This window comes from Aptenodytes forsteri, unplaced genomic scaffold (genome assembly GCF_000699145.1).
Source record: "Aptenodytes forsteri isolate BGI_AS27 unplaced genomic scaffold, ASM69914v1 Scaffold216, whole genome shotgun sequence".
Classification (NCBI taxonomy): domain Eukaryota; kingdom Metazoa; phylum Chordata; class Aves; order Sphenisciformes; family Spheniscidae; genus Aptenodytes; species Aptenodytes forsteri.
This window is the reverse complement of record NW_008796114.1, coordinates 429,848-456,361: the sequence shown is the minus strand read 5'-3', so window position 1 is coordinate 456,361 and position 26,514 is coordinate 429,848. Positions and strand designations below refer to the sequence as shown.

The 26,514-nt window shown below is 50.4% G+C and overlaps 2 protein-coding genes across 2 annotated transcripts in view; both read left to right on the top strand.

Annotated features, from left to right (window-relative positions):
* The window catches only part of TRIM45 (tripartite motif containing 45), a 9,055-nt gene extending 910 nt beyond the window's left edge, over window positions 1-8,145 (top strand). The window contains exons 2-7 of the mRNA XM_009287158.1: window positions 2-95; window positions 2,710-3,443; window positions 4,449-4,578; window positions 6,530-6,644; window positions 6,867-6,993; window positions 7,822-8,145. Coding sequence (XP_009285433.1) covers window positions 2-95; window positions 2,710-3,443; window positions 4,449-4,578; window positions 6,530-6,644; window positions 6,867-6,993; window positions 7,822-7,973 — 1,352 coding nt within the window. The 3' untranslated portion in view covers window positions 7,974-8,145. The remainder of the gene's footprint in view (window position 1; window positions 96-2,709; window positions 3,444-4,448; window positions 4,579-6,529; window positions 6,645-6,866; window positions 6,994-7,821) is intronic.
* A 6,081-nt stretch (window positions 8,146-14,226) lies between these two features.
* Window positions 14,227-25,423, top strand: VTCN1 (V-set domain containing T cell activation inhibitor 1). The gene is made up of 5 exons (XM_009287157.2): window positions 14,227-14,340; window positions 19,305-19,369; window positions 20,842-21,189; window positions 24,328-24,606; window positions 25,302-25,423. Exons 1-5 carry the CDS (start codon window positions 14,309-14,311, stop codon window positions 25,421-25,423), a joined length of 846 nt encoding a protein of 281 aa, XP_009285432.2. The 5' UTR covers window positions 14,227-14,308.
* The last annotated feature ends 1,091 nt before the right edge of the window (window positions 25,424-26,514 follow it).

Genomic DNA, 26,514 nt, shown 5'->3' with positions numbered 1-26,514 from the left:
GCGGCGGGGGGCGACCTCTGCGCGGACGGGGCGGCCGCGAGGCGCTGCCTGACCTGCGGGGCCGACCTCTGCCTCTTCTGCTGCCAGGCCCACAGGTGAGGGGGCAGCGAGGCCCGGCCCGGACAGGGCCACCTCGCTACGGGGTGCGTGGGGCAGCCATCCCCTTTCGGGCTGCTGGAGGGCAGCGTGTGGGTGGGTGCAGCAGGCCGGGACCCACACAGAGCTAGCCGAAGCAGTAAACCCACGTCTTCCACTTTCTTCAATCCCTAGTGGGTTTTTATCCTCCCTGAGGATGCTCTGTACTCGGGTGGGGACCAGCAAGCTGCTAGCGGTAGGTTGGTCAGCCCTGTTCAGGTGAGGTCATTAAGTCCACAATCAGGCTGCCCTTTGCCCATGGCGGTGTCCGCTTGCTGGTTTGCATCTCAGTTTAGCATCGCTGGGTGGGGAGACTGACAGTGCTCCAACAGGCGTGGGTGTGGGCAGAGTACTAGCAGGACAAGAGCCTCGCGTGTTGTGCTGTCCCACTTTGGAGAAGGCACATCTCCCAAGGGTAAGTGGGGAAGTTAAGCTGTTGGCCTGCCTCTCTCCGTCTCCAGAAACGTTTACTGTGTATATGTGCAAAGGCACCCTTAGGTGAAGTGAAAGCAGATAAGTGGAAGTCCTGACACTAGCCTGCCTACTGTGGTTGCTACCTCCTGATGATCAACCTGTGTGCTTGCCTGGTAACTGTTGTGTGCATGTATCTTGTGTGCATTTTCAGCATTTCTGTGAGGCTGGGAGCCTACAGCAGTAACGCTATTGCTTCGCGGTGTGCTTGATGTTGCAGGGTTTAGTTCCGTTGGAATACGGGAAAACTGAAGAAGTCACAGCAGAAGAGAGCTGTGTACCTCAGAGAGGGTCATGTCAGTAAGGCAGGAAGAAGAGGTGGCTGCAACAGAGGTAGGAGTTGAAGAGGAGGCAGCTGCAGTGGCCTGTGAGCAGGGCAGAGGCCAGGCAGCACCATGGAAGAAAAGTGATAGGAAGTCTGAATGGCCTTCTGAAGCAAGGAGGTGACAGGCAGGGTCAGAAAAACACCCAGTAGAACTAGTCAGGGAAGCCTCTTAGCCTGGGTTAATCAGCTCAGCCTATTCCCTCCACGTTTGCTGCTCCTTTCCACTTGATTAGAAATTCTTTCCCCAGAAAGAACTGAGGCATGTTCCTTGCTTCCCTGCCCCCCTGCAGATACTGGTGCCTGTGGTAAAATGGCTTAGACTCTTAGTTACCTTTCCACTCGGGGCTGTAATTTTCAGCATACCATTCTGATTAGCTAATGCCTCATACCTCATGCAAGCTGCTGAAGAGTGATAAACTGAGACCTTGAATAGCAGCCTTCTGCACTGACAGAAACAACTGCAGAAGGTATAAAGCAGTAGAAAATTTGTCCCGATGACCTGCTTCCTACCTAACTTACTGATACAATTTTTTTTACCCCATTAGTATCTGCAGACTTGCACCTGATTTAGTTGATGGCAGAGCAGAACAAGGGCCAAGGAAAACCATTTTGAAATTATTTCCTGGTGTGTAGGGAAGATTTCTAAGGATCTGAGTGCCACTGTTGTGCTCCTTGGAATAAGTGAGAGAGGTCTTAGGTTGAAGTCAGGGAAGTGTGAATTTGAAGGGTGTTATGCAAATAATGCCAGAAGGCTTTGAAAATGTGCTGGACCCAAGGGAGATTAGTGGGAAGCAAAAGGAGTAGTGTAAGGGCCATGTCCTGCCCTGTGATGAGGTTGCTTTGTGTTGTCAGAGCAACTCTACAGAGCTTGGTCCTTGGAGTATTTCTTTGCTTATGGCTTGGAGCTCCCATCGCAGCTGCCAAAAGTCATTAGTGCAGGAGACAAGGAAGGAGAGAAGGCGTTTACATCCTGCTCAATAACTAGCTCCAAGTGTCCAAAATAACATAAAATGGAAATATTCTTGTGCTGCCCTGTGACGTGGTGGATGGCTGGGTCCTAACAGGTTCTTTGTGTGCCATCCTTGGTCTCGTCTGAGCAGGACCTAAGCTGGCGGTCACAAGGAAATGGAGTTTGACTTTCAGAATATTAAATGTTTTACTACAGACTGTCTTCTGGCAGTGGCCTGAACTAGATTTTCCCCTAAGGGATATTAGAGCTCATTTGCCTCCGCGAATTTAAAGCTGGTGAAAATCATTGGGCTGATGGCTGAGGAGCCTGGCACCTCCCATTTCTCTCCAGAAGTGACTGTCGGTGAACAATACTGTTTTGAGACACCTCCTGCCAGCTCTCACTTTGCAGGGCTCACTGCCCTCCTGCTGCCTTTGTCACAGTGGGCTCTGGGGGTAATTGCAACTATCCCACTTCATCAGGCTCCATGAAGGGCTGCTGGCAGTAGCAGCCTGACAGCCTGTTCCCCAGTCTGTGTGTGGCCATGGTGGGGCACACAATTCTTGTGTCTGAAAATAGTGCTGACAGCATGCAGGGAGCCTGAGAGTAGCCTCTAATGAGCTGCTTGCAGATGCTGTCCTCTTTTGTGTGGAGCCTTGTCCTCAGGAGACCACAAGTTCCTTCATGCAGAGTGCATTTCAGTGGAGACAGGAGGGAGCGACACACACTGTGACTTGCAGTCTGTACAGACTAGCATTCACAAGGGGTCTCGGGTGTTTGCATTTCATATCCAACATGCATGAAGTGACATGTGGTTGCTCCCTTCTAGGAGACAGAAGAAGACGGCCTCTCATGCCATGATGGAGCTGGAGAACACCAAGGATTGCAGCCAGGCCGGGAAGCCTCTCTTCTGCCCTTCCCATCCCACAGAGGAGCTAAGGCTGTTCTGCGAGCAGTGTGACCAGCCTGTGTGCCGGGATTGCGTTGTAGACAGGCACCGGCAACACCCCTATGACTTCACCGGCAATGTCATCCACAGGCATGGGGATGCCCTGCGGGAGCTGCTGAAAAGCACCCAGCAGCACATGGGTACCCTAGAGGATGTCCTGGGCCAGATTGATGACATGGGCAGTGCTGTCCGCAGTCGCGCAGAAGCCGTGGCCACAGAGATCTGTCTGTTTGCCAGTGGGTATGTGAAAGCAATTGAAGTGCACCGGGACGGGCTGCTGAAGCAGCTGGAGGACTTGAAGGTGCAGAAGGAAAACCTGTTGCACTTGCAGAAGGCCCAGCTGCAGCAGCTGCTGCTGGACATGAGGACAGGCGTGGGGTTCACGGAGCGCTTGCTGACGAGTGGCTCGGACCTGGAGATCCTCATCACCAAAGGGGTGGTGGCGAGCCGGCTGGCAAAGCTGAACAGCGTTGCTTACAACACTCACCCCAGCGTGGACGATGGGATCCAGTTCTCTCCCCAGGAGAGGGCAGGGCAGTGTTGCGGCTATGAAGTTTTTGGGGCCATTCTCAATAAAGTGGTTGATCCAGCCAGATGTACCCTGCACGGGGAAGGTAATGGGGTGCTGTACAACAGCTGAATGGGAACACACTGCTCCCTGAAGTCACCTCTTCGTTCTCTGTACCCACGTGGTGGGCAGCTTAGCTACCTGCTGTCCAGTCAATGACTAGGGGCAGAGGGGTATGGTAGGGTAGAGCCCCATCAGAGGTTACATTACTTGCTGAGGGCCTACAGGAGCCATGCTGGGCAGGGAGACGGAGAGCTATCCCCAGCCAGATATGACAGCATACTGGAGCTGCCCTCTGCAACATCACTGACCTCAGCACGGGGTGAGGTGTGAGGAGAGCAACCCGTAGGCCAAAGACCACAGCTTACTCAGGGCATGGCGCCTGCGGTGGCAGGATGTGATGCTCGCCCGGTGGCCCCAGCTGTTCTGCAGCATGGGCCCAGACAGATCCCCTCTGTGGCTGAGCAAGTTCCCCTTGCAGCTTCTGCTGAGATTGCCATGGGAATAGCTGGCATAGATGGTTTCATGGATGTTTGCTTATTAAGGACTTGGAGTAGGGCCAGCAAACAGATAATGTTCAGACCAGCCCACAGACTGCAGCCAGCTCTGGTCAGTAATGGCCTGCACAGGGCAGGTTAGTCAGACCCAGGGCTCGTTCGATCCTTTCCATGCCAAACTGTAAGTGCTGAAGTTTCTGGGACTCCACACTGCACAGTGTGCTCTTCCTCCTCCCTCCTGGTTGCATGGTGCACCTTGAGGCCTTCTGGGAAGATGCCAGCTGGGCTCAGAGGGGCAGGCAGGAAGACCACCCTGGTCCATACAGACCTCCAGGCTAAGCCTTCCCAACATCTCCCAGTGCCTATGGCTGTCCACTCTCTCTTGGTCCCCAGTGATATCTTTACTTTTCCTTGTGGGTGGAAGGAGCTGTACACCCACCCCAGCAGCAGGGTCCTGGCTGTGCTCTGATGGGACTGCAACACTGCAAAATAGGTGGGAGGTGGCAATCATGGCTGGTGTGAATCCTTTCTGGTCCTGTTTCTCTGCCTTACAGATCTCCACAGTGCCCGTCAGAACCAGCTGACTGGCTTTACCCTGCTCTGCAATGACACCACGGGCGAGCGGATGGGGCGCGGAGGAGAGGCCGTGCGGGTCACCATCACCCACAAGGACAAGAGGGACTGGTGGGTATTTCACCTGAGAACTCCCCAGTCACCGGGTTTACCTTTCTGCCTCCCTTGCCCTGGCTCCCTCCTTGTTTGGGCAGGTGGGAGGACATGCTTCAGCGTGTGGGTCAGAATCTGTAGGGGAAAAGGCACTACTGTTCTTTTCACCGGTATAGCAGAGCTTCCTACTGGTTGTATTTGGCTGTGTGGAGCTTGACAGTGTTGGCTCAGATTTGTATTGACTCTTTGGGTGATTTGGGACTTCTTAAAGGATTCAACTCTCAGTGGGTGTTACACATTGTCAGAATGAGCTGTTGCTCCTTCCCACCCCTACCAGTAGACACCCAGGGCTCCTGCTTTTGTTAACAACTAATGAGTGTAAAACATAGCAACCCCAGAATGACCGTTCCGCGTCACACAAACAGTCCACCAAGCCCGGGAGCCTCTGACAGTGCCTAGTTCATGTTCTGGAGAAAGAATCTGTGTTGGGACTTCATCGTGACTTCTCGTGTAGTTGTAATGTTGAGCACTTTAACATGTCCAGAGGTTTTCTAGCAAAAGCAGGGAAGACCACACTTGAGCTCCGAAGTGTTTCCACAATGAAAATGACCAACCAGAAAAAATTATTTTGTAACTGTTTCCCCGGGTGCACTTGTTACTATAAAGCAGCCAGGCACAAATACAGAACCAATTGGGGGTCAGTTCTTAGGAAAAACATCTATTCTGTTTTATAGTACATACAATGTAGCTGGAGCAAGATGCCAGTGTAACTTGTTCCAGGATCCGCTGTTGGTGGGATGACCTGATGAAAAAAGGGACAGGATGCTAAAACTCCTTGCTATGGGGAAGTGTTGACATGGTATACAGAAACAAGGCTGGCTGCACAGATGCTTATCAATAGAGCATCATTGTTCAAGAATATCATTCTAATGTACCTTCCTTCCTTAGATGCACATACGACGTAGGAAGGTGTGCACATGAAGATTATGTGGATTTTGCTTGGTGGGGTAGAGGTCGCTGTGGCCACATTAACTCAATTTCTTGTTCTTGTGCATATGCAGTTGCTACATCCGTTGCTGAAAGCCGTCTGGCTTTGGGTTGAGGCACAGCAGCTACAGAAGAGCATGAAGTATCACTACACAGTTCATGGCAGGAAATGATGTAGGCAGCTGTATAGATGTGAAATGGTGGGGGGTGGGGAATACAGCCTGCAAATCTGGAAGATTATAAACTGTCATGTTGTGGGGCACCAGAGACTCACAATTGCCACAAATGGGGATTAGGAAGAACACCTTCCTCTAGGCAGAGCTGCCTGATAATTGTCTGTGGAAAGCTCTTTCCATCTTTCTGTGAAGCAGGCAATCAGTCCCTAAGTAACTAGCTGATGCTTTCTCCCTGGCACTCTTGTCCCCCAGGGTTCCTTGTGAAACCCAGTGAGCTTCACTTTGGAAAGGGAGAGTTCACCAGCAGGGACCTAGAACTCCTCAGAGCACTGAAGAGTTGGGGTCAATGCAGTTGGGACAGCGGTTGAAGTGATTCAAACCTGCTCTGTTTATGTCCTGTCTTAGTCATGGGCTTTTCTAGAGGTTTTTTTTTTCCTGCTCTCTGAAGCTGTGAATTTACCCCATTTCTGAGGGCTCTTATCTGATGGGATAATCTGACCTGCAAGTGTGCTGTCTGTCATCTTCTGCTCTTTCAGTGCTCAGGGTTGCTACAAATCCTTGCAGTGCAGCTAGCTTTGTGTGACTTCCTTTGTATGGCTATTGCAGCTCCTGGTAGCAGGTGTGTGTGTGAAAGCTACTCAATGCTTGAGCATTGCTCATGCATCCTGTTAAGCTCACTTGAGACCTGCCACTGCTGAACAAGGTTGAGGATAAGGAACTGACAACAAATCTAGGCCAAACAGTGGTTCACATGTAGAGCAATTTTCTGCCGGTCACTGACCTCTTGGACTTCTCTCTGTTTGTAGTGCAGTCAAGCCAACAGTGTGTGATAATGGTGATGGGACCTACCATATTTCCTACAGCCCTGAGGAGCCAGGCTTGTATGCTGTCTGCATCTATGTGAAAGGGCAGCATGTACAGGTAGCATTTCTTGTTTCTCTTGCACTGCTGCTTCTTTACTTGCTTTTCTTTTCTAAGTATTTGCTTTAAATCTTTCTAAGGATTACCTCTGCCATTTAGCAGTTTAAGACTGGGCTTAGTGATCTGTGACTAACAGGATCACCCAGTTGGTTTTCAAAAACGCAGGCACAACATCTGATAGCATCTACTGCAGCAGCCTCTCTGCTTGCTTGTCCTCTGCAGGGCTCTCCATTCACCCTGATGGTGAAAAACAAGTTCCGCGAGCACCAAGGCGTGTTTCACTGCTGCACATTCTGCTCAAGCGGAGGGCAGAAAGCTGCTCGCTGTGCCTGTGGGGGGACCATGCCAGGTGAGTGCTCAGCTTTCCCCACACTGCTGGCATCAGGAAGGTTTGTTGCATTTGGTCCTCCCTAGTGTAGATAGTTGTGAGTAGATACTCCAGCCCAACTCCTGCCTTGCATGTGCAGCAGGCCTGTGATAACCTGTGTGTACATATCTTCTGGTAGGATGGGACTGCAGCAGTGAGAAATGCAGCGGGACATGCTAAGGGTCTTTGCAGCACACCCCGTAGACAGAGACCTGAGCCAACTCTGCAGGTGATGGGGCAGGGCAGCTCTGTCTTTCAGCCATTCTCAGTGAGGCTAAGCAGCACTGCGTCTATGCTGTTCCTCTCCCAGTGCTGGCAGGTTGGGAGCTTCTGGGCTGTGTCACACGGTGCCCAATGCTGTCCTATGGAGAAGCCTCACTCATTTAGGATGAGAGTTCAACTCCCTTATTTGTTTAATGTCCTTGACCTGCATGTGTCACTGTGTATTTTGCGTGTTTTAGTATAGAACCAGCCTCTTCCTTTTTCTGTGCTTGATCTGCATCTAGCTCTGGCCATAGCCACCAGTGGCTGGCATGGGGTTCTGCAGGCCTGTGTCTTGCATTACTCAACAGGCAAGGGGATGGAAATCTTCATCTTTCCCCAGTGATTGGAATGGGGAGGTCCCCCTCGGTTGTTCTCCTTTCTTTATGGAGCCCTAGCACTTTTTGCCTTGAATAAGCTGTGTTCTCATCAGCATGTGCTTCCCTGTCTTAAACAAGTCCTGGGGCTGAAGCATCTCTGAAAGCCTCTGACACACTGGGATTTTCTGGCCCACTTTTGGTTCAGCTGATGGTGCCTCTTCTCTTGCAGGTGGGTACCAAGGTTGTGGCCATGGACACAAAGGTCACCCTGGCTGCCCCCACTGGTCATGCTGTGGACAAGTGAAGGAGAGCTCGGAGTGTTTGTGTGGGCCACCCAGCGACACCTCGCAGAGGAGTTTGCTCAGGACAGTGGCACTCTGAGCAGCCAGGTGAGCCCCTGTGAGCCCAGGGCACTGCTACTAGCTGCTGCATGAGCACAAACCGCGAGGATCCCCACGATCACTGCATAGCCTCACTGCCGGAAAACAACATCGTGATGGGTGCGAACTGAGAAAGAGGAATGAGGGAAAATAAAATTGTGCCTTATATTCCACCCGGGGCTGTGTATGCAAAGTTGTCTTGTGCCTGAACAGGAGCAAACACTGGGCATTGTACTGGTGCCTACACTTTCAAGGACTTGAGGCCTGTGGGGTCAGACTCTTAAGGGGAAACTCAGTCTGAGCAGTTAGTTACCTCACAGGAAGGTCAAGATGTGTCTCATTCTGCAGGATCGACAATCTCTGCTGTCCTTCTTGAAGAGGCCAAAGCTGCTTGTTGGGGCACATTCCAAAGGGTTTGTGTTCGTGCCTTGGAAAGGCTTGGCAGCCTGATTCTGCCTCCGCATCAGATATGTGGCTGGATTCTGGCCTTGGATGTGCACATGTAGCACAGTCACACTCTTGGGAGCTGCTGTTGTGTTTGCAACTCATTTTCTCCAAGTGAGCTGTAGTCTTATTACACCCTCCCTGCAAAGTAAGAGCAAGATGAGTTAGTAATATGTCTGAAGGAAATCCAAGGAAAACCCATGGCACTGATGGGAACAGGAATTAGAATGTCATTCACCCAGTCTGTATGTTCTCCATGGATATGGTGTGGGACATATAGCGCTGCTGGGGGTGATACGGGAGCCAGGAGAGCACCCAGCTCACCAAGGGAAGATTTGGGGACATTCTGAGCATCGGTAGGAGCCATAAGCACAGGTTTGCAGGTGTCCTGAACTGATGCAACTAGGGAAGAGCAGCAGAAGGAGACGGAACACAGCAAAACTCCTGGATTTGGCTTGTGCAGTCTTGGCAAGGCTCTGTTTTTAGAAGGAGAGCTTGTCCCATTTTCCACAGGGGAGGGGGGATGTATCTTCTGGGCTTGTACACACGCTGCCGACCCATAGCTGGGTTAATGGCATCTATGATGAAGAGGAAGCACTTTTCTGGAAGGGCAACTGCTAACCTGCCGATTGCTGCCTGCAGCTTGCCTGGGTGAAGCAGACACCCTGGATACCTTCCTGAACAAAAACCTTTTGTGTCAATGAGACTGGGAATGCTACTGCCCTGGGGGTAACCTTGCAAGTAGGTGTGTGTTGCTAGGGGCTCGTAATACTGCCTGGGAAACTGGGGTGGGGACAAAGGTCTGACTGTTGGTCATTTGGGGAGAGGAATGCTGCTCCAGTGTCAACAGTAAGGACTGGTTCTTGCTTTCTGGCTGGTGATAGCTGGATTGTAAATAGTAGAAACCTGTGCTGTCTGTTTGCTTGCTCAGACCTAGAGGACTCTCATTTGCTGTTCATGCCTCTTACAAAGCCAGTTTTGGAACCTCTTATTCCCAGCAAAGGAGATAGATATCCTTATGCAAATGCTGTTTATAGCTTTCCATTAATCATCCAAAAGCTGTCAAACAAATGGGGTAAGGTTAGGCAGTTTAAATCTCCAAGTTAGGCAATTTAGGTCTCCAAGTTGCTGACTCTGAAATTTCGAAGTGAAAGTTTAATTTGAGTTAAACTTTAATGGAACAAACAGTAACTCATTCTTGTCCTTGCTATGTGCAGAATCAGTGCTCAGTACAGAATGTGATGTAAAATGAAATGCCTCATTTTCTGTGTCTTTCTGTTTCTTGCCCCCCAGCCCCTACTTGTGCACTGTTTTTTCTTGGAACTTCCATGCTGTGTTGCAGAGGGAACACATAAGGACGGCACTACCTTCTAGGCACATAATTTCTGTCTAAAAATATCTTAGTGCTCTCAGACAGAGGAATGTGTTTTCTCTTTGTGTTAGGCATCCCTTACACACCCTGTTGCTGACATTTTCCAAGAAGCTGTTTGTGAGAATTACACCAGCTAACATATAAACCTTTAGGGAATTGCAGTCAGCTTGGGCTGAGCTCTATGTTTGACATGGGGAGAGCAGTTTTCAGACAGAATGGGGTACTAATCCTGCCAGGGTCAGGCCCTTGTATTGATTTTGATTTTTTTTTTTTTTTTTTTTTCTGGTAGACTTGAAGGCTCAGTTAGTCCCAGGGATTATAAAGTATTGATCGGCTACCACTCTGTGTTTGGGCAAAGTGGGCTGTGCATGAGGATAGCTTGAAGAATCATGTGCAGAAAAGACATCTAATGACCTTAGTCACTTTGTGGGGGTTAGGTGTGAATGTCCTCCCATTATTTGCAAGCAGACTTTGCTCTCAGTGTTCATTACTCAGAATGCTTCGCCAAATGAATATATCCTACTGATCTGCTGGAGTCTCACACTGGTCCCCAACAGCTATTCCCAGGAATGGCTTCCAGTGCTCTGCTGGTAATCAGCCTTGGGCAGGTGATGGATTAGGAGGTGTAGTTAGTCTGCTGGGCTACATGATGTTATTTCTGACCAGCAGGTCCTTGAGATAACAAAGGTATTTTCAAGACAGACATAGATGCAGTGCTGACAGAACGGCACCGGTAAATATGCATGTTTTTCCCAGGACAAAAGCCCTTGCTGATAAAATTGCCTGTCTCCAAAATTTGGGGGGGAAAAAAAAAAAAAGAAAATAAATGGTGATAAACGTGAGTAGGGGCTTTGGGAGGCAAGAGAAGGAGGACTTACTCCCTGGATAGGGAAAACAGAGCGTAGCTGGAAGGAAAAACACAGCAAGAACAAGAGACTGTGGAAGACCTGGAAGAGGCCTTGCAGCCTGGAAGGCTCCACGTAGGATGCCTCTAGGGTCAGGTATCATGCTAGGGTATCTCTCTCTTCTCAGAGAAGGCAAACCACGCTGGTGACATGGCTGCACTTGTAGCTCTGTGCATGAGTGTCTAGTTTGTCCCCAGAAGATCACAGAAGCTGGCTCAGCAGGGCTTCTTGGCCTTCCATGGCAGGAGGTGATTCACAAGGGTGTACTGACCATCTGGGGTGCCATGTCAAGACAGACCCTGGCAGTGGCCCACAGGCAGTGAAGGGAGATTTGCCCATTTCCAGCTAAGGGTGGCTCACCACCTCCCTGTTTTGAAAGATGAGGGCTTGTTCTGAGTGCTGCTGCTTCCAGCTTCCCTTCAAGAGCTGGTGAGGCCGAGGACAGCTAGAGCTGAAAAGGCTCTCCTCCTTCCAGCCTTCAGGGTGGGACCACTGGTGTTCCCACCTCTGGTGCTTCTCAAGCACCTCTTGACACCATTGTTACAGATGTGGGAGCACAAGGCTGGAAAGGTGTCCAACATTTTTGGCCAAATCCCAAGGATAGCTTTCATCTTTTTCAGCCTGCTGGCTGCCTTCACCTCTCTTGAGCACTACATCAAACTCGCTGCTTGTCAGCTTGCCACAACTCCATCTTCTCCTTCGCTGATAGATCCTTCAGTTTTATAGTGGCGTTGAAATAAGGCATGAACTTGCCATAAGTAAGGGAACTCTTCTGACAGAATTATTGTTTGTGAAGAAAGAAACAAGTTGTATTATGAGGGGCAGAGTGACCACAGTCCGGTTCTGGTGCCCATGCCTCCCCCAGACCACTGAACATCTTCTTGGGCCCTGACCCACCTTCAGTCCTTCCTGCCTGCACCGTTCCCTCATGCAGGCAAGAGGCAGTACCAGCTGGTGGGCCCAGCAAAACTGGTAACACTTTGTGCCTGCTGTCGCCTTCCCCTCAGTGAAGACAGTTGATGTCTCTCTTCTCCAGGTGCTCATCAGCTTTCACAGACCGTGTGGGATCAGATGCTGCTGTCACATTTGGTTGGATTTTGCTAATAGATTCAAAAGTGGTAAGAGCTGGGCAGACCATGTGGTCACAGATCCTTGATTTCATTGAGAAATATCCTGAATACCTCTTGGTTTTTTACAGTATAAACATACAGAGAGGAGTAGGCTCCAGCATGAGAGCTGCTCAGAAATTAATGTGGTGTTGCTTTGGTGAATGGGACTTGCACAGGTCCTACTGGGGCTGCCTGTGCCTGAGACACAGACCTGTTTTTCCAACATGGAAGTAACCCAATCGTTGACTGTGTGGTGAGGTGTGCTGTGGCTATGACCCCGACTTAACTGGTGCACTGCACCAAAGGCAGCTGTAAATCAGGTGTCACTGAGGGCAACAGGATATTTCTTAATGTGCATTTCCCACCAGGCCACTATGGCCTAGAGCTATTCTTAGCTTCTAGTAATGCTCTGCTAAATTACAACAAGTTTAGTAATCAGTAAAATACTACAAAATAAATCAGATTTCTTTTTTTCAGATTAAAAAGTGCTATTCCATGCTAAAGCGGAAGGGAAGTGAAAACCATATAAAGTCTGCTTTATAAGTTTAAACTATTGCAACAACCAAAGAGCAACAGTGATTCTCAGGTGAAAGATTTCCACTGCTCTGTTTCATTCAGAGGCCATAGGATGAAGGATGTACTTTCAGTAACAGCCAAGATTGGAGTGTTCAAAGTAGGTCCTGTTCATACCTCTGCCACAGACCTTGCACAGGGCGTTCAGGCAGCTCCTCTACTTGGAGAGCGATTAGCTTCACAGTCAAACACTCACACTGAAGTAGCACATGAATGGCTGAGTAAATCCAACAGCTAGTCACTCTTGAAAGGAGAAGGTCCCACCCTGGCTCCTCTGTCCTTGCTGCAGGCCATGCGGTTCTGCCGCACCAGCAGTATCACTAGGTGTGACTCTCCTCTGATGACACAGGGACCCAATTCAACTCCCTAACCCGGCAGGAAACCATTCGCTTTCCAGTTTTACTTTGTTTCCTAACAGGTGACTAGGCTTAGTGGAGGTTCAGATCTGTGCTCTCATCAGTGCAAGGTGGTGGGACGTGGGAGCAGGTTCAACACAAGCTGTGACACATAACTTCGTCCTGGCACGAGGAGGCTGGAAGTGGTAAGCCTGGGTGCTAAATGCCTTGGAATACAGTTTGCTGACTTGGATGCCTGTACAAGAGCCACAGCCCCTTCCAGCCCCCTCTCTCTGTCTAGAAAAGTCTGTTACATGTCATGCACCACATCTGGCTATGTTCATCCCTTGTAGAGGTGAACAGGCTCTTTTGGAGTTGAACTGTGGTCCAAAAGACTAAGCACACACTCCTGAAATCTCACATATGCACAGTTAGAAGGCTACTGATCCCCCCAGGGCATCGTAAGCCCTTCTGAACCCTACTCAGCCTTTGCAGCTGGTTTGGTCATCACTGGCCAGTATTAATTGGTCTTGATTTTAACCTTTGGTTGTTGCAGAGAAAGTAATTTGTTTTTTGTTAGGTGCTGGGCTGTTCCCAGTTCCTCTGGGCATCCTCAGCTCTGCATGGGAAAGCTGTTCACTCCCCTGGCTACGGACTGTCAAAAATTCCCCTTTCCCCATCCTCCTTGGAATGCAGTCCAGACACAGATGACAGGAATCACAGGTTCTCCTTCAGGAAACTGAACACAGTGGTGCAAGCTGCCTTCCCTTTTCTGCTCTTTTGCGATTTCTCCGTCCTTCTCAACCTCTTATGCCCAAGAGCTACTCATCCTGCCCCCAGCCTCGAGTGAGACCAAGCACAGAGGGAAAGGCTTGCATGCTCTATGCCAGTTTCTTTCCTTTACATGCCCTGATGTCCACTATAATGACAGATCTGAGACCAGCAGGAGCTGGCCTTGGGGAGGAGAAGTAGTTTGGTCTGGAGGAGTTCAGTGGAAGAAAACAGCAGTCAGCAAAGATGCCATAGCTGAACCACCTGCTGTGGCTCTGACGGCACTGCTGAGCCTGGAGCCTCTTAGCGCAGCACAGAGAGCCAGGGGAAGACGCACATAGAGAATGGTGCCAGGAAGGGGACCCGCAGGTGGGACCTCTCTGCCCAGTGCCAACAGCATGATTGGAGATTTTAACAAGGAGACCTGAGCTAGCCCTGGATATAATGCAACCTATCAGTGATGAGTGAGCTGTGGATCTACATGGGAGACTGCAGCACTCTGACCCCAGGATTAGCTGGCTACCAAACCATGATCTGTGTTATTTGTTTTAAATCAGACATGTTTCTTTAACGGATGGTGTAGGAGGTCTCTCCTGTTGCCCCAGTGACTAACTGGCTTTTGACTGGCCTGGTGGGGGGAGCTGAGATGCTCACTGCTTCCTCATTCCTCAGAGTTCACTGCTTGGGCTCACCACTCCTTAGCTGAGTTCAGTTATTTAAGCAGGACAGCCCGGGAGAATACATCATGTGAAGGACAGGGGCTGTGCTGAACAGTGTGGGACCTCTGGGCACCTGGTGTTTGGCTTGTCTTCGTAGGTGCCGTGACCATGGCATCCCAAGGCCAGGTCATTTTCTGGAGGTATGGTATTATCTGCATCTGCTTTGGGAGAGAGGAGGGAGGGAATTCCATTTTCCAGATGCCTCGGCTGTATCACCCTATTGCCAGGAGCTTTCAAGACAGCAGTTCTTTGCAGCTCGACTCTATACTGCACTCACCCAGGCTACTTAAATACCGGTACAGCTTCTTTTATACAATCCGTAAGGCCATGTAGCTGTCAGACACCCATGTGCAGGTCATCAACTGTAGCCAGGATGGAGATGCGTGTCCTAGAAACTGTGCATGGCTGGAATACACTAACTCAGGTTTGAATGCTGTGGTAGGTCGGGGTATCAACGGCTTGAAAAAGACTCTCTGTTCCTGCTGTTGTAGGTTGGGGTATCAATGGCTTGCGGAAGGCTCTGCATTCCTTCTGCTGGCCCTCAGACAGTCACTTACGTCTCCATCACATTGGCGTGCTGTGGGCAGAAAGGCAAAAGCCGTCCTACAGCATGTTTCCTTGGTGCGTGGGTCAGGAGTAAGAGCTGGGAAGACATGCAAGTTGGTTTGTGCCTCTTGTTTCAATGAGCCTGTTTCCTTTGGAGCTATTGACCAAGTCCTGGTGAACTACAGTCAGAAAAAGAAGTATCGTGGGGAAGGCCATAAAAATGTCTACCTTGTATCCTTATCTCCTGATTAGCTGAAAATAACCCCCCACCAGATGGCTAAATTAGTTGGCAAACTTGCTTCAGCCTCTGAGAAATGAGGACCAGGTTTGCATCTAAACCTGACTGTGTGAACAGAGCCACCAACAAGCCACATCTCTTCATCCCAGGTATGGGCTCTTCCAGGCTGGATGGAGGCAAAGACTCCAGTGAGGTGTGTGAGACATCCCTGCTTGCATTTATTCTGTCAAAAAGATTTCAGCTGTTACGAGTATCCATCCCTCCTAAGCTGAACAGCAGCGGGGAGAAGGACGGTCCACATGTGAAGAGAAGAGACCTCTCATGCATGAGCCGTGCTCCAGCTTTCTCACATGGAGCATCAAGGAAGAACTAAATAGTAATATTATCTGCACCTTTCCACTGATGAAAGTGAGATCACTAGTAGATATAATGTAACATGGTGTAACTATCCACTGGGCATCGTATTCCTCATGCATCTGGAATGCATGTAATAACCAGCTCTGTTATTCTCAAGAGGCAGCCCAGCTGGCTTTTGTCAGAGAAATGTAGTAACTGATGGGTGTGAAAAAATGAACGCCTACCCCTTGCTGCTCTGACAACCATCCTCCAGCTTTGCCAGTGCCTCTGCCCGCCCCGGGAGGCTGCGCGCAGCCAGACGGCAGCAGGTTACTGGAAGCAGCAGGCTTATTCAAAGCGTTGGCCTCTTCAGGCTAATCTTGAAACACAGAAATAGCCCAGAGAGAGGGGTGAATTTTCCAGGAAGCTTCAGAGGAGCAGTGCGAGGTTTCTATTGATTTCAGGAAAAACCAAACCAAAACAATCCAAAAAATAAAACTGAAGCACTGAGAAAAGTTGAGTTCTGCAATCATTAACTGCTTATTGGAATGGAAAACCCTTCCTTTTGGGTTACCTCTGCCATGCTATTTCTTTTCCACAGTAAGCTTTGATGTAAGGAGGAAGGCAGGGGACCTTCAATCTCTTAATCTTCCAGGTTTTTTGATCCTTGCACCTCTAAGCCCATTCCCAAGGGAAAGCTTACTCTGCATGGAGCTAGAGATTAGAAGGATTAAGCCTCTGCCGCCTGTCACGGTGGGCCTGCAAGCCTCTCTCTGTCCCCTGTGCTCAGCAGCATTCAGGCTGCCCAGAGCTGCAGGCAAAACCCTGTTTGGCTGATCAGGAATGGGACCGGGGAAAAGAAGGTAGGGTATGTGGAGCGGCATCCCGCAGGCTGCCAGAGTGCTGCCAGGAACCGAGGGTGGCATCAGGGCTACGACTTGTGTAGTCCCAGCCATCTGCATCAGCCAGTTTCCACGCCTCTGAAACGCTGGAAATATGAGGGGTGCTGATGCACAGAAAATTGCTTTTTGCTTGAACTACTGGACTAGACTGTTGCGAAACACAGCTATTGTCAGCATGTGGCCAGGTTGCCAGCTTCCTCTTGTTTGTTCGCCCTGCACGCCAGATCGACTCAATACATGCAGGGGGCTCACAGGCAAATATTTTTAAGGCCCTTGTGATTCTTGGATCTTGCAGTTTCTGTGGCAGAAACTCCAAAGAGCCTGATTTCCCCTTGTCCCTGGCAAGGGGGGTTGAAGTGAGCAGTGGCATCCATATACCCAAAATTGCCATCCCCCCTGTAACAAACGAGCGGCTTTTTGTGTTAGCCCTGCTGCTTCCTTGAACCAGGGGTGGGAAGCACATCTCTGGATGCAAAGCTAGCAAGGCTTTGCAGCTACGGGGGCAGGTGGCACCAGCGGTGGACAAAAGCATTGGTGCTGGCCTGTTAGTGCTGGTTTGTGTTTGTGAGCGAGCTGAGGACGGCTTTGCCTGGCACAGTGCTAGGGCAGAGGTGGTGTTCAGGCCAGAGGGTCCTTTTGAGAACTGGGGGCAAGTGTGGTGGCACCTGAAGCATTCAGGGACTGCACAGGAGGCCATCCTGGCTGCTTGTCCCCTGCCATACCCCCTCCAGCATTTGTTGATGAAATCCTCCGTAACCTGCAGGCAGCATCCCTCGGCTCCCAGCAATTTCTCCCCTGCCCACTCTCAGGAAGGAGGATTTAATCTAGAGGTGTGAGGGTGAGTCACAGCCGCTGTGAGATGGCATGGCTGCCACTTGCTCCAGCCATATGTGATGTGGGTCTAAGCCTGTGCTTCCCGGGCGTGAGAGCTGAGGCTGATCATGGCAACCTCAGCTGAGTTTATAGCAACTATCTTGCTCTGGGATCGGCTCCGTAGAAACTGGTGGAGCTCCTCAAGGAGGTAGATATTATTCAGCATACACAAGAGGCTTGGTATTTGCCCTGGAATAGGAAAGCACAGGGTTGTCCCACAGTGAGCCTGGCTGAGACCCCAAGTGACTCGGGGTTGAGCCCCATGGGACATGACAAGTCTCCACTGGGAGCTGCCACACTGCAGGATCTGCATGAGCCAACAAAGGAAGTCCCCATCTTGCAGGCCCCCAGGGGAGGCGGTGGCTCGTGATGGGTCCTCGGCTGCCCGATGCCCACGGTTGGAGGATATCCGCCGCTTTCCTCCCCAATGGGGTCAGCTGTGACCGCAGCTGCGGGGCACCAGGAGGGGGCAGGCGGAGAACTGCTGTCCACCCTGGTCGTGAGTGAAAGCTGCTGAAAATGCGGAGGAAGCCAAATGTGTGACACCTCCCAGCTCTGAGGGCATCTAGGCAGGGAGGGCTTGATATGGATGTGAATGTATATATGGACTCGTATAAACCTTTATATGGACTTACGGCACACTCATGACGAAATACACAGTTCTGATCCCTTCTCCTGACACGCTGGCATGTGTAAACAGGACCACTCAGACAACTTTCCGCTGGCTTTAAGGATGAAGATGGAAGGGAGACAGTGGGAGGACAAGCAAGCCTTCTGCAACGCCTCCCCTCCTCTCCATCCCTTCTTTCAATCCATCTTCCCTTTCTCCCGTGCTCCCTGGAGGAGGGGCTTGTTCACATGGTGCAACTCTCTAGAGCTCCGTACCAGCCCCATAATCCTGGCATCTGTGGTGATTGAGGCACAATTGTGCAAGTAACTGATGCAGGCGCACATTAACAGCAGGAGGAGCAGTGTGGTTGTACGGATACCGACAGGCTCTTGTGCAAGAGGCTGCCTGATGTGTTGGGAAAGAGCCAGTGAACACAGCTGAAGCAAAGCAGCTATTTTTGTGTGGGCAGGAGGGCTGTGACGTCTTGCAGCCTGGTCCTGCCTGGGGACGAGACGGGAAGAGGCAGCTCGGGAGTTTCTGTGTACAGCAGGGCAAAACAGGACCTGGGCTGGCAGCCCTGGACGCTGTTGTGGTGGCCATGGCCGGTGCCCATGTCTCCTGCGGCACAGCTCCCTCCAGCACCCTGCTAGGCTTGGGGAAGGGGGAAAGTCCCCTGTGAGGACCTCCTGTGGCTCTCTGGGCTTCTCCTCCAGCAGTCCTAAGCAGGGCTGAGCCCAGCAAGCCTGTGAGACCTTCGGACATGAGCGCATGAGCTGCTCGTCCCGGGATGTACCTGTGGGTTTTTGTGGAGAGCTGCTTCAGGGCTTGCTGAAGTGAGAAGCTGAGGTTGCTGCCACAACCCCCAGTCCATATGACAATGCACCCAGGACCACATGTGACAGCTCCACCGGCTGTGGTGGGAACCTGCACCAGGCCACGCTTACAGATCTGTCTGAGCTGGGGCTGTGCCAGAGATGGGTTGCACTCAGCAAGGCTCAAGCTGCGCTGCTCCATGCCGTGCTGCTGTCACCTCCTCTGCTGGGGCTGCTCTGCTTGTGTGGCTTGGCAAGTGGTCTTCTCCTCCTCAGCTTCTCATCCAACAGCCACTTATCCATCTGTGCAGGGGGCATCCCCAAACCAACCAGCTCACAGACCTGGCCTTGTTTCCAGCCCCCTCCTGCCCACTGCCTGGCTTCTACTGGGTGTCTCCTGGGGTCAGGGGCCTGTCTCAGTGCTCTGCTCACCTCCCTGGGCAACTGATCCTGCACAAGTGCCAGCAGGGATTGCCTGGCTCACTTATGCACCAGGAGATGCAGAGAGGAGCGTCCTCCACTGGGACCTGCTGCCTCCTTCCAAAGGCAAAACCTGAGTCTCCTCTCCTCCTGCCACATGGTCCCCTGCCTTTCATGATGAGTGCTCACCCTGACATTTGTCACTACTGTGGTCATGTGCTTCACTGGTCCACCTTGCTCTAGGTCTGTGGCTCACCTGCCTTGACCTCCTTCCTTCCAGCAGCTCTGCAGACGTGCACCGCAGGCGTAGGGTGTGAAAGGAGGTGGGCTGCGTGGTAATGTTGTCCTTTCTTTTTTCCCCAAATAGCATGACTACAGTCATTATCATCCTGGCTGCGGTGATTGCCCTGATCATCGGGTTTGGTGTCTCAGGTATGTGACTGCTCAGGTTTCCTGTTGTTACCAGTGGGGTGATGAACTTCTGCCCTGCCACTACCTCCGTGTCTCCATCCTGTGCATGGGCTGAGGTGTGATCTTGTGTGGAAGTAAATGCCACCTATAACCCTTTAATGAAGGCTCGCTTTATAAAGCTTATGTACCAGATGGCTGAATTAAGACTGCACAGGCAACTTCTGTTCTGGCCCTTCTCAACAAGGTATCGCTCCATGGCATTAAACCACAAGGAGCTCTGCTCCCCTCGGAGACTGTGAGCTCTTGTAGGTTTTAAATAATGCAGAGATTTACACACACACACACACACACACGCTCAGGGTGGGTTAGAAGACACCAGCACTTGGCACAGAGCTGAGCGAGGAAATCTGTGTCGGCTCTTAATTTCTGCAAAAACTTGTCAGCAGGCCGGCCCCAGGCTGCAGCAGTGGCTGTGCGCGTGTGACCCCTGGTGCTGTGGGGCAGCTCCATTTTGCCCTGGGAAGTGAATGCCTGCCCTATGCTTTCACAGCAGAAGTTAAGGGGGTTTTTTTTAGTTATCATCTGGTGTGTTAGCAATGTGTGAAACGTTCAACTCCATCTGTTGCTCCATGGGAAGCCAGCTGAGGCAAGGGGTCAATAAGTGTAAGACAACATGTGCTGCTAGAGATGTAGTGCTGTGTTAGCTGAAATTTCCTTGGGCTTGGAGCACTAAACCGACACATACAGAAAGTTCTGCATGTACTGTGCTCCGTCTCCCAGACAGGAGAAGATGACGGAATGCAAAGTAGGACAGCATCTGCCAGGATGGGGCACATTCCCCTGCTCCCTCAGAGATGACAAAAGTGTGTTGCTTTGGTGTTGGCCAAAATGCAGTCTCCTTGGGGCGCTTAGGGAAGGGCTGCATGGGAAAGAGGACCCAGCTCTGGGAAGGAGCTAATTCTCAAGCTCACTGGTTAGGATCTGACTTGAGAAGTGATCTGTGTCCCCAGTGAATGGAAAATGATGATTTTTCTTAAACAAAAGAAAACGGTTTGCATTCCAGTAAGGGTGAAAGAGCAGCCTCCTGTTTGTCTGCCAGCATTACACCTTGCAATCACATTTATATTGCATAAAGGGAGGTCCCAACTAAGAAAAGACACAAAAATTATGCTTTTCTGGCAGCTACAAAGAGAAAAATCCCTGATACATATAAGTAAGCAAGAAAACACCATGCGAATTCTTCTCAAACAAATAAGAGGAGCTCGTTTTTGAAGGAGACTGCCTGCTAAAGAAATGCTCCTCTGCTTTATCTTGATATATAAGCCATGGGAGTTGACCCCTGCTAGCAGCACTAGTAGCTGCTACTGGTGTCCTTGCGATGTGCCAGTGCCCCTTCAGCCTTGGGGTTGGTGCATGACAGCCGCAGGGCGGTCTGGCCTTTCTCTGCACTCACCGCCTCGCCTTTCTCACGCCGCCTTGCTTTCTCCTTGCAGGAAAACGCTCCATCAGTGTGACGGCGCTGACGTCTCCAGGGAACATCGGCCAGCGCGGCATCCTGGGCTGCACTTTCGAGCCAGACATCTGGATAGGCAGCATAGTGATCCGGTGGGACAAGGCGGGAGTAGCCGGGCTGGTTCACGAGTTTAAAGGTGGGAAGGACCACCTGCAAGAGCAAGACGCATCGTTTCAGGGCCGCACGGCAGTGTTCGCAGACCAGGTGATCGGCGGCAACGCTTCCCTGGAACTGAGGGACGTGCAGCTCTCCGATGCCGGCACCTACCGGTGCTCCGTCACCACGGCCAGAGGGAGCGGAGCGGCAGTGCTGCGGTACAGGACGGGAGGTGAGGGGTACAAGAAAGAAAATCCTGCTGCAAAATGCAGGCTAGCGTGGCTCAGTCGGACCTACCTGCGGTTATGCAGATGCTAGAAACTGTGTGAGAGGCCCTGCTCCTCCAGCAGCCACCATTGAGCCCTGCACCTCTGAGTAGGACTGGGGTATTTTTAGCTTTTCCAGAGCTGTTTATGGCCTCACCCGCTCTTTCCACATCCTCATTCCAGAAAAGATTATTTTAATGCCTTCAGTTGTCTTTTTTCTTCTATTTACCACACGTAGTCTACCAGATACTTAACTGACTACAAAGAGCCCCTAAGAATGGGAGTAGCTAATTGATCTTACAAAAATTCAGATTTTATACCTGTTAAAGATAAAATGATAGCTTTTTCTCTCTAGATTAAGGTATATCTCCAGCCAGGAGAAGTGCTGCATAGTAAAAATTATAGCCTATTTGATATCTTTTTTCTGGTTTTCTAATGTATTCAGTTTTTAAATGGCTGGCCAGCCAGGAGAAGTGCTGCATAGTAAAAATTATAGCCTATTTGATATCTTTTTTCTGGTTTTCTAATGTATTCAGTTTTTAAAAATGGCTGTCAAAACAACCACCCGCCTATATCATAGTTAAGTATTACATATTTGCTAGAGTTAATTGTTTACCTTGTTATGAGTCAACCTTAAAACACGCACAGACACTGCTGAATTTTCACTTGTGGGTGCTTAATTCTTCTGAACCCTCTGGGCTTGGCTATCATGTCCACTGCTGGCACAAAGCAATATGCTCCCACTGAACTCAGCAGTGTTTCACCCGTTCCTGTCAGCTCTGCGTCTTTCTAATGAAATTGTGGTGAGTTACACTGACTATACAATGGGGATAACATAGGCCTGCACAGGTAGGTGGTCTTAGTGTTTCTCTGGCTGGCTTTTGCTGGCACCCCTGAGGCCCCAGCACATCCCTTGAACTCAGGGGTTGGCACAGAAGAGTCGGTCCATGACCTTCCAGGGAAAGTTTCTAAGGTAGCCAAAAGAATTGTTAGAAAGGAGGAAAAAAAAAATCATGGGTCTTTGTGGTGAGTTACACTGACTATACAATGGGGATAACATAGGCCTGCACAGGTAGGTGGTCTTAGTGTTTCTCTGGCTGGCTTTTGCTGGCACCCCTGAGGCCCCAGCACATCCCTTGAACTCAGGGGTTGGCACAGAAGAGTCGGTCCATGACCTTCCAGGGAAAGTTTCTAAGGTAGCCAAAAGAATTGTTAGAAAGGAGGAAAAAAAAATCTTCATGGGTCTCCAAACATTGGAGAGTCAGTCCTCCAGGAGAGATGTGGAAACCACCAGGTCTTCACACTCTTCCAGTGAGATGACTTTGGCTGCAGTAACAAGTCGCCTCCCAAAGGGTCACCTCATGTTGGAGACTGATGGATGAACTACTTCAGGGTCTCCTGCAGACTGCAGTCTTTGCACTCTCTCCCTCACCATTGTGACCAGCGTTGCTGTCCGACAGCTCAAACTGGTAGAGGAAAAACCGTCAGATGTCTCCAAGTCAAGGAAATGCAGTTTTAGGATGCGTCACTGCTTATGTGGTGAGACCAGGTGTACTGGCAGCATAGGGGGGTGTTCCTCCGTGCTTCAGGCCAGTCATGGCAGGGCAATAGTAACCAGCGGAGCTCTTGAATGAGACAGGCTGCTTTTCTGCAGGTCCGGTCTCCTTTTTTGGCCCAGCAGAGCCAAAGCACCAGGAGGTGGGCACCAGCTTCTGTGTAGAAGCTTGTGACAGATGTCTTGGAGGCACAGACACTTCCCCATGTCACTCACGGGGAGTCTGTCTTGGAACAGAAAGGCAACGTGAGACTTGGTGTCGCAGGAACATCTGGCCAGTGTCATTTCACACAGTCTCCCATTTCTTATTGAAAGCATGTTTTCTGCCCTGTTGCTATGTGAAGCACTTCCCCAAGCAGTGAAAAAAAGGCTGCTGGGCTCACAGGCCCCTTATTTTGCAATGGCAATGATGGAAGAACTTCTTGGGACTACAGTAGGTAACAGCAAGGCCAGAAGGCTTTGGCTCATGCCTGAGGCTCGTGCCTGGGGACTCGGTCTCCTACCCCTCCTTCAAACCTTGTGAATCTGCCTGCTTTTGTGTTGCTTGATTTGACGTTTAAGGTAACCCACACAGAAAAGGCATTAGAGAGAACACGTGAGATGCTGTATTAGGTTTTATTCCCATTGAAATTGGTGAACTCTGCTCTCCTAAAAAGCTGCTGTTTCTCTTCACTTATGTGCACGTGGGAAATACTGTGAATATACAGAGGTATGTTTTTCTAGGAGAGCGAGACTAACAAAGTTTTATTTGAGATGGTCTTGGCTTTAAAACACGGCTGAGTTTGCAACGGGCTTTAAATGTTTCATTTAATTCAGGGATGTTGGCATAAATCCTGCAGCTCAGGCCACACCTTAGTCTGCCCTCAGCCTCAGCAGGTGCAGATGGAGCTTCTCTTGGCTGCAGCTCCATTTAGCGTCAGAGTCACATCACGAAGTCGTAGGTGTTGGTCAGGCTCCCTTCTCAGTCAGCGGAGAGGGTGAGTCATCTTCCCCTTCCCCCAGCCTCTGGTAACAGCAATCATTTTGGGCATGCCTCTCCCTGCGGAGAATAGCAGGTGCCTCCTTTCAGCCACGTGCCTTCAGCAGAGGTGAGCGGATCTGTGCCAGCTGTAGTTCCTGCCCGGGGAAGCTGGGCATTTGGCAGACACGGGCAGTCTCAGGCCGGCCAGGTCCTGAGCCCAGTCTCCTCTGGGAGCTTGGATGTCCAGGAGCTCTTGGGAAATGCTTAGTTTATGAGCCTGGGACCCAGCTTGTAACTGTTAAGCAGAATTACTTAAAGATGCTAAAGCTGTGCCATGACCTCAGCAGATCTTGTCAAACTGGACTGCCTTGTCCTAGGAGTCTTTAGATCCCCTGTAGTCATCCCCCTGTAGCCCGAACTATACGGACCTCTGTCTGAGCCTCTGTGTTTGGTTTGGCTACAAGCGCTGCTGAGCAGCAAGTACTCTAGAAATACTTGGGACTGACCAGCAGATGCAGTTGGGTCTTTCACACCCAGTTCCTAGACATTTGTTGTTTTCTGACTCTCTCCCTGTTTTTCCTCCCAAAGCCTTCAGCACCCCCAAGGTCCACATGGAGAACAGCAGCAGCGGGGACATGTTGCAGTGTGAAGCACCACGCTGGTTTCCTCGACCCACTGTGCGCTGGACAGCCTACAGCGATGCCGGGGAGTACCTACCTCATGTTGCCAACACCAGCTATGAGCTGAATGCCGAAAACATCACTCTGAAAGTGGTTTCCTTTCTGCACAACATTACTGCTAACGCCACCTACACCTGCATGATTGAAAACAACATTGCCAAGGCTACAGGCAACATCAAAGTGACAGGTAGAGTTTAACACCACCCAGAGACCACAGGCACAGGGGAGAAGAGAGTTTAAACAGTGTGCCCGTGTGCGTCGGGGGGCTCCTGCAGCACCTGTGTCAGTCAAGGAAGGAACTGAAATCCGTGGCTAATCCAAGCATGTCTGTCTCTGTCCCTGGGATGAAGGAAAGGCTCTCTGTTTGGTCCTGCTATTCCAGATGTTTTTCATGGTAATGATTGCTCCCTTGGCACAGGGACAGAATTGCCAGGGAAGGGGAAGGAAGGAAGGACACGCTTCAGAAGAATGTATTCCTTTGAACGTTAACCAAAACCAAACCAAACAACCAAATCCCCCAACTTTTGACACTTTCTTTAGCCAGTTCAGCTTAGAACCCTTTTGTGCACCAAACCGGCAGGTCCCTTTAGCTGTTACTAATGACAATCTCTCTGACTCCAGCCCACCCCCTTTATTTAAAGGCCACCTTATTCACAGGAAAGCAAACTTTCCAAAAAGCTTGGATATCTTTTCCTGTTCTACATGAGAAGGGTCATAGCTCTTCTAAAGCGAGGGCTTCAGAACAGTGAGTCTCCAGCACAAAAAGCAGGGTCTATTTTTATCAATATTCAGAAAAATGGGGAGGAATAAATATACACACTCGTTTTGCCTTCCCTGCTGTGTTCCCCATTCTGGTAGCCTCTCACTATTCTTCTGCTACAGATTTCAGCATTACAAGGGGGACTAACTTGCAGCTGGTGAACCGGAACACAGAGTCAGTGTCCTCCTCCCTTCCAGCCTGTCACTGGATGCTTCTGCTTCCCCTGTATCTGCTGTCGATATAAAGCCTCTATAAAACAATCAGAAACACTGCTGGACATGGAGGTAAGCTTGGAAAGAGAAACTCATAAGCACAGATGCTCGGTATAAGTATATGTAGACCCTCTTTCTGAGTTTTGTTACAGCAGCAGACCTATCTCAAGCCTGCCGGAATGGGAGGACATGTCTTTGCACTGTGCCCATCCTTTCCCCATCCCCAGCTGTAGGTGGGACACATGGCTTGTCCCCTCCCACAGACTCCCTGCTGGCTTCTCCCATCACTTTCTGCAACTTTAGAGATTCTTCTCTTACATAGATGACTGTCATCTCTTACTCGCCCCCTCATCCTCTTTTCCTTCCCTCAACCTTCTCTCTGACCCAAAAGATAGACGTCTTGCTTGCTGCTCTGCACACTCGATGAACCTTGGCTACAGTTCATGGCTGCAAGGCAACGTGGACTTTTTCCTCTCCCTCCCCATGAGGCCTGCTGCAGTATAAGCCTTGCTTGCACCCGCTTTACTCGGACAACTCCACTGCACAGCGCAGCACCTTCAGTAAATAGTACCTAGTAGGGATACCTTGAAGAAAGCTAGAGGCAGCTGCCAGCCTGAGCAATCCCACCTAGGCCTGCAATAAGGAGGGCTGTAGGCAGTTAAAGCACAGGACAACTGATTTTGGTATTCGTCAGCTTTGGCTTTGGGTGGTAGGCTCTAGAGGTAAACTGGTGATGAGGTGGAGAGATACAGAAAATCAGCTGAAAGGAACACCTCTGTCTTTCCATGCAGAACAGTTACACAGCTACCCTGATGGCAGGACATGCTTCATGCTTTCCTCCCTCTTGGGCTAAGATCTTCTCCCAGTTCCAGAGCATGTAGTAGCACGAACATGAAGCCAGCTGATTTCTCTCTCGTGCTATTATTTCTTACCCATGCCAACAACAAGATACTTTGGTTGGCTTCAGAAAGAGAGCGAGGAACATGATAAGGAGAGTTGCATAAATAAAGGAAAAACTCTGATCACAGGAATGAGATGTGTTCTCTTGTCTGAAGTAACCCAGTGACCAGAACTCTGATCATGGGCAGAAGCTCAGAGACAAACAGGAAAAGGGTTTCCTGCA

What these genes read in the sequence shown, in the direction of transcription:
- VTCN1 (XM_009287157.2), top strand. Translation starts at nt 14,309, where the DNA reads ATGGCATCCCAAGGCCAGGTCATTTTCTGGAG. An exon ending in GGCCAGGTCATTTTCTGGAG is followed by an intron (nt 14,341 to 19,304) that starts GTATGGTATTAT and finishes TTCCCCAAATAG; the next exon opens with CATGACTACAGTCATTATCA. An exon ending in GCTGCGGTACAGGACGGGAG is followed by an intron (nt 21,190 to 24,327) that starts GTGAGGGGTACA and finishes TTCCTCCCAAAG; the next exon opens with CCTTCAGCACCCCCAAGGTC.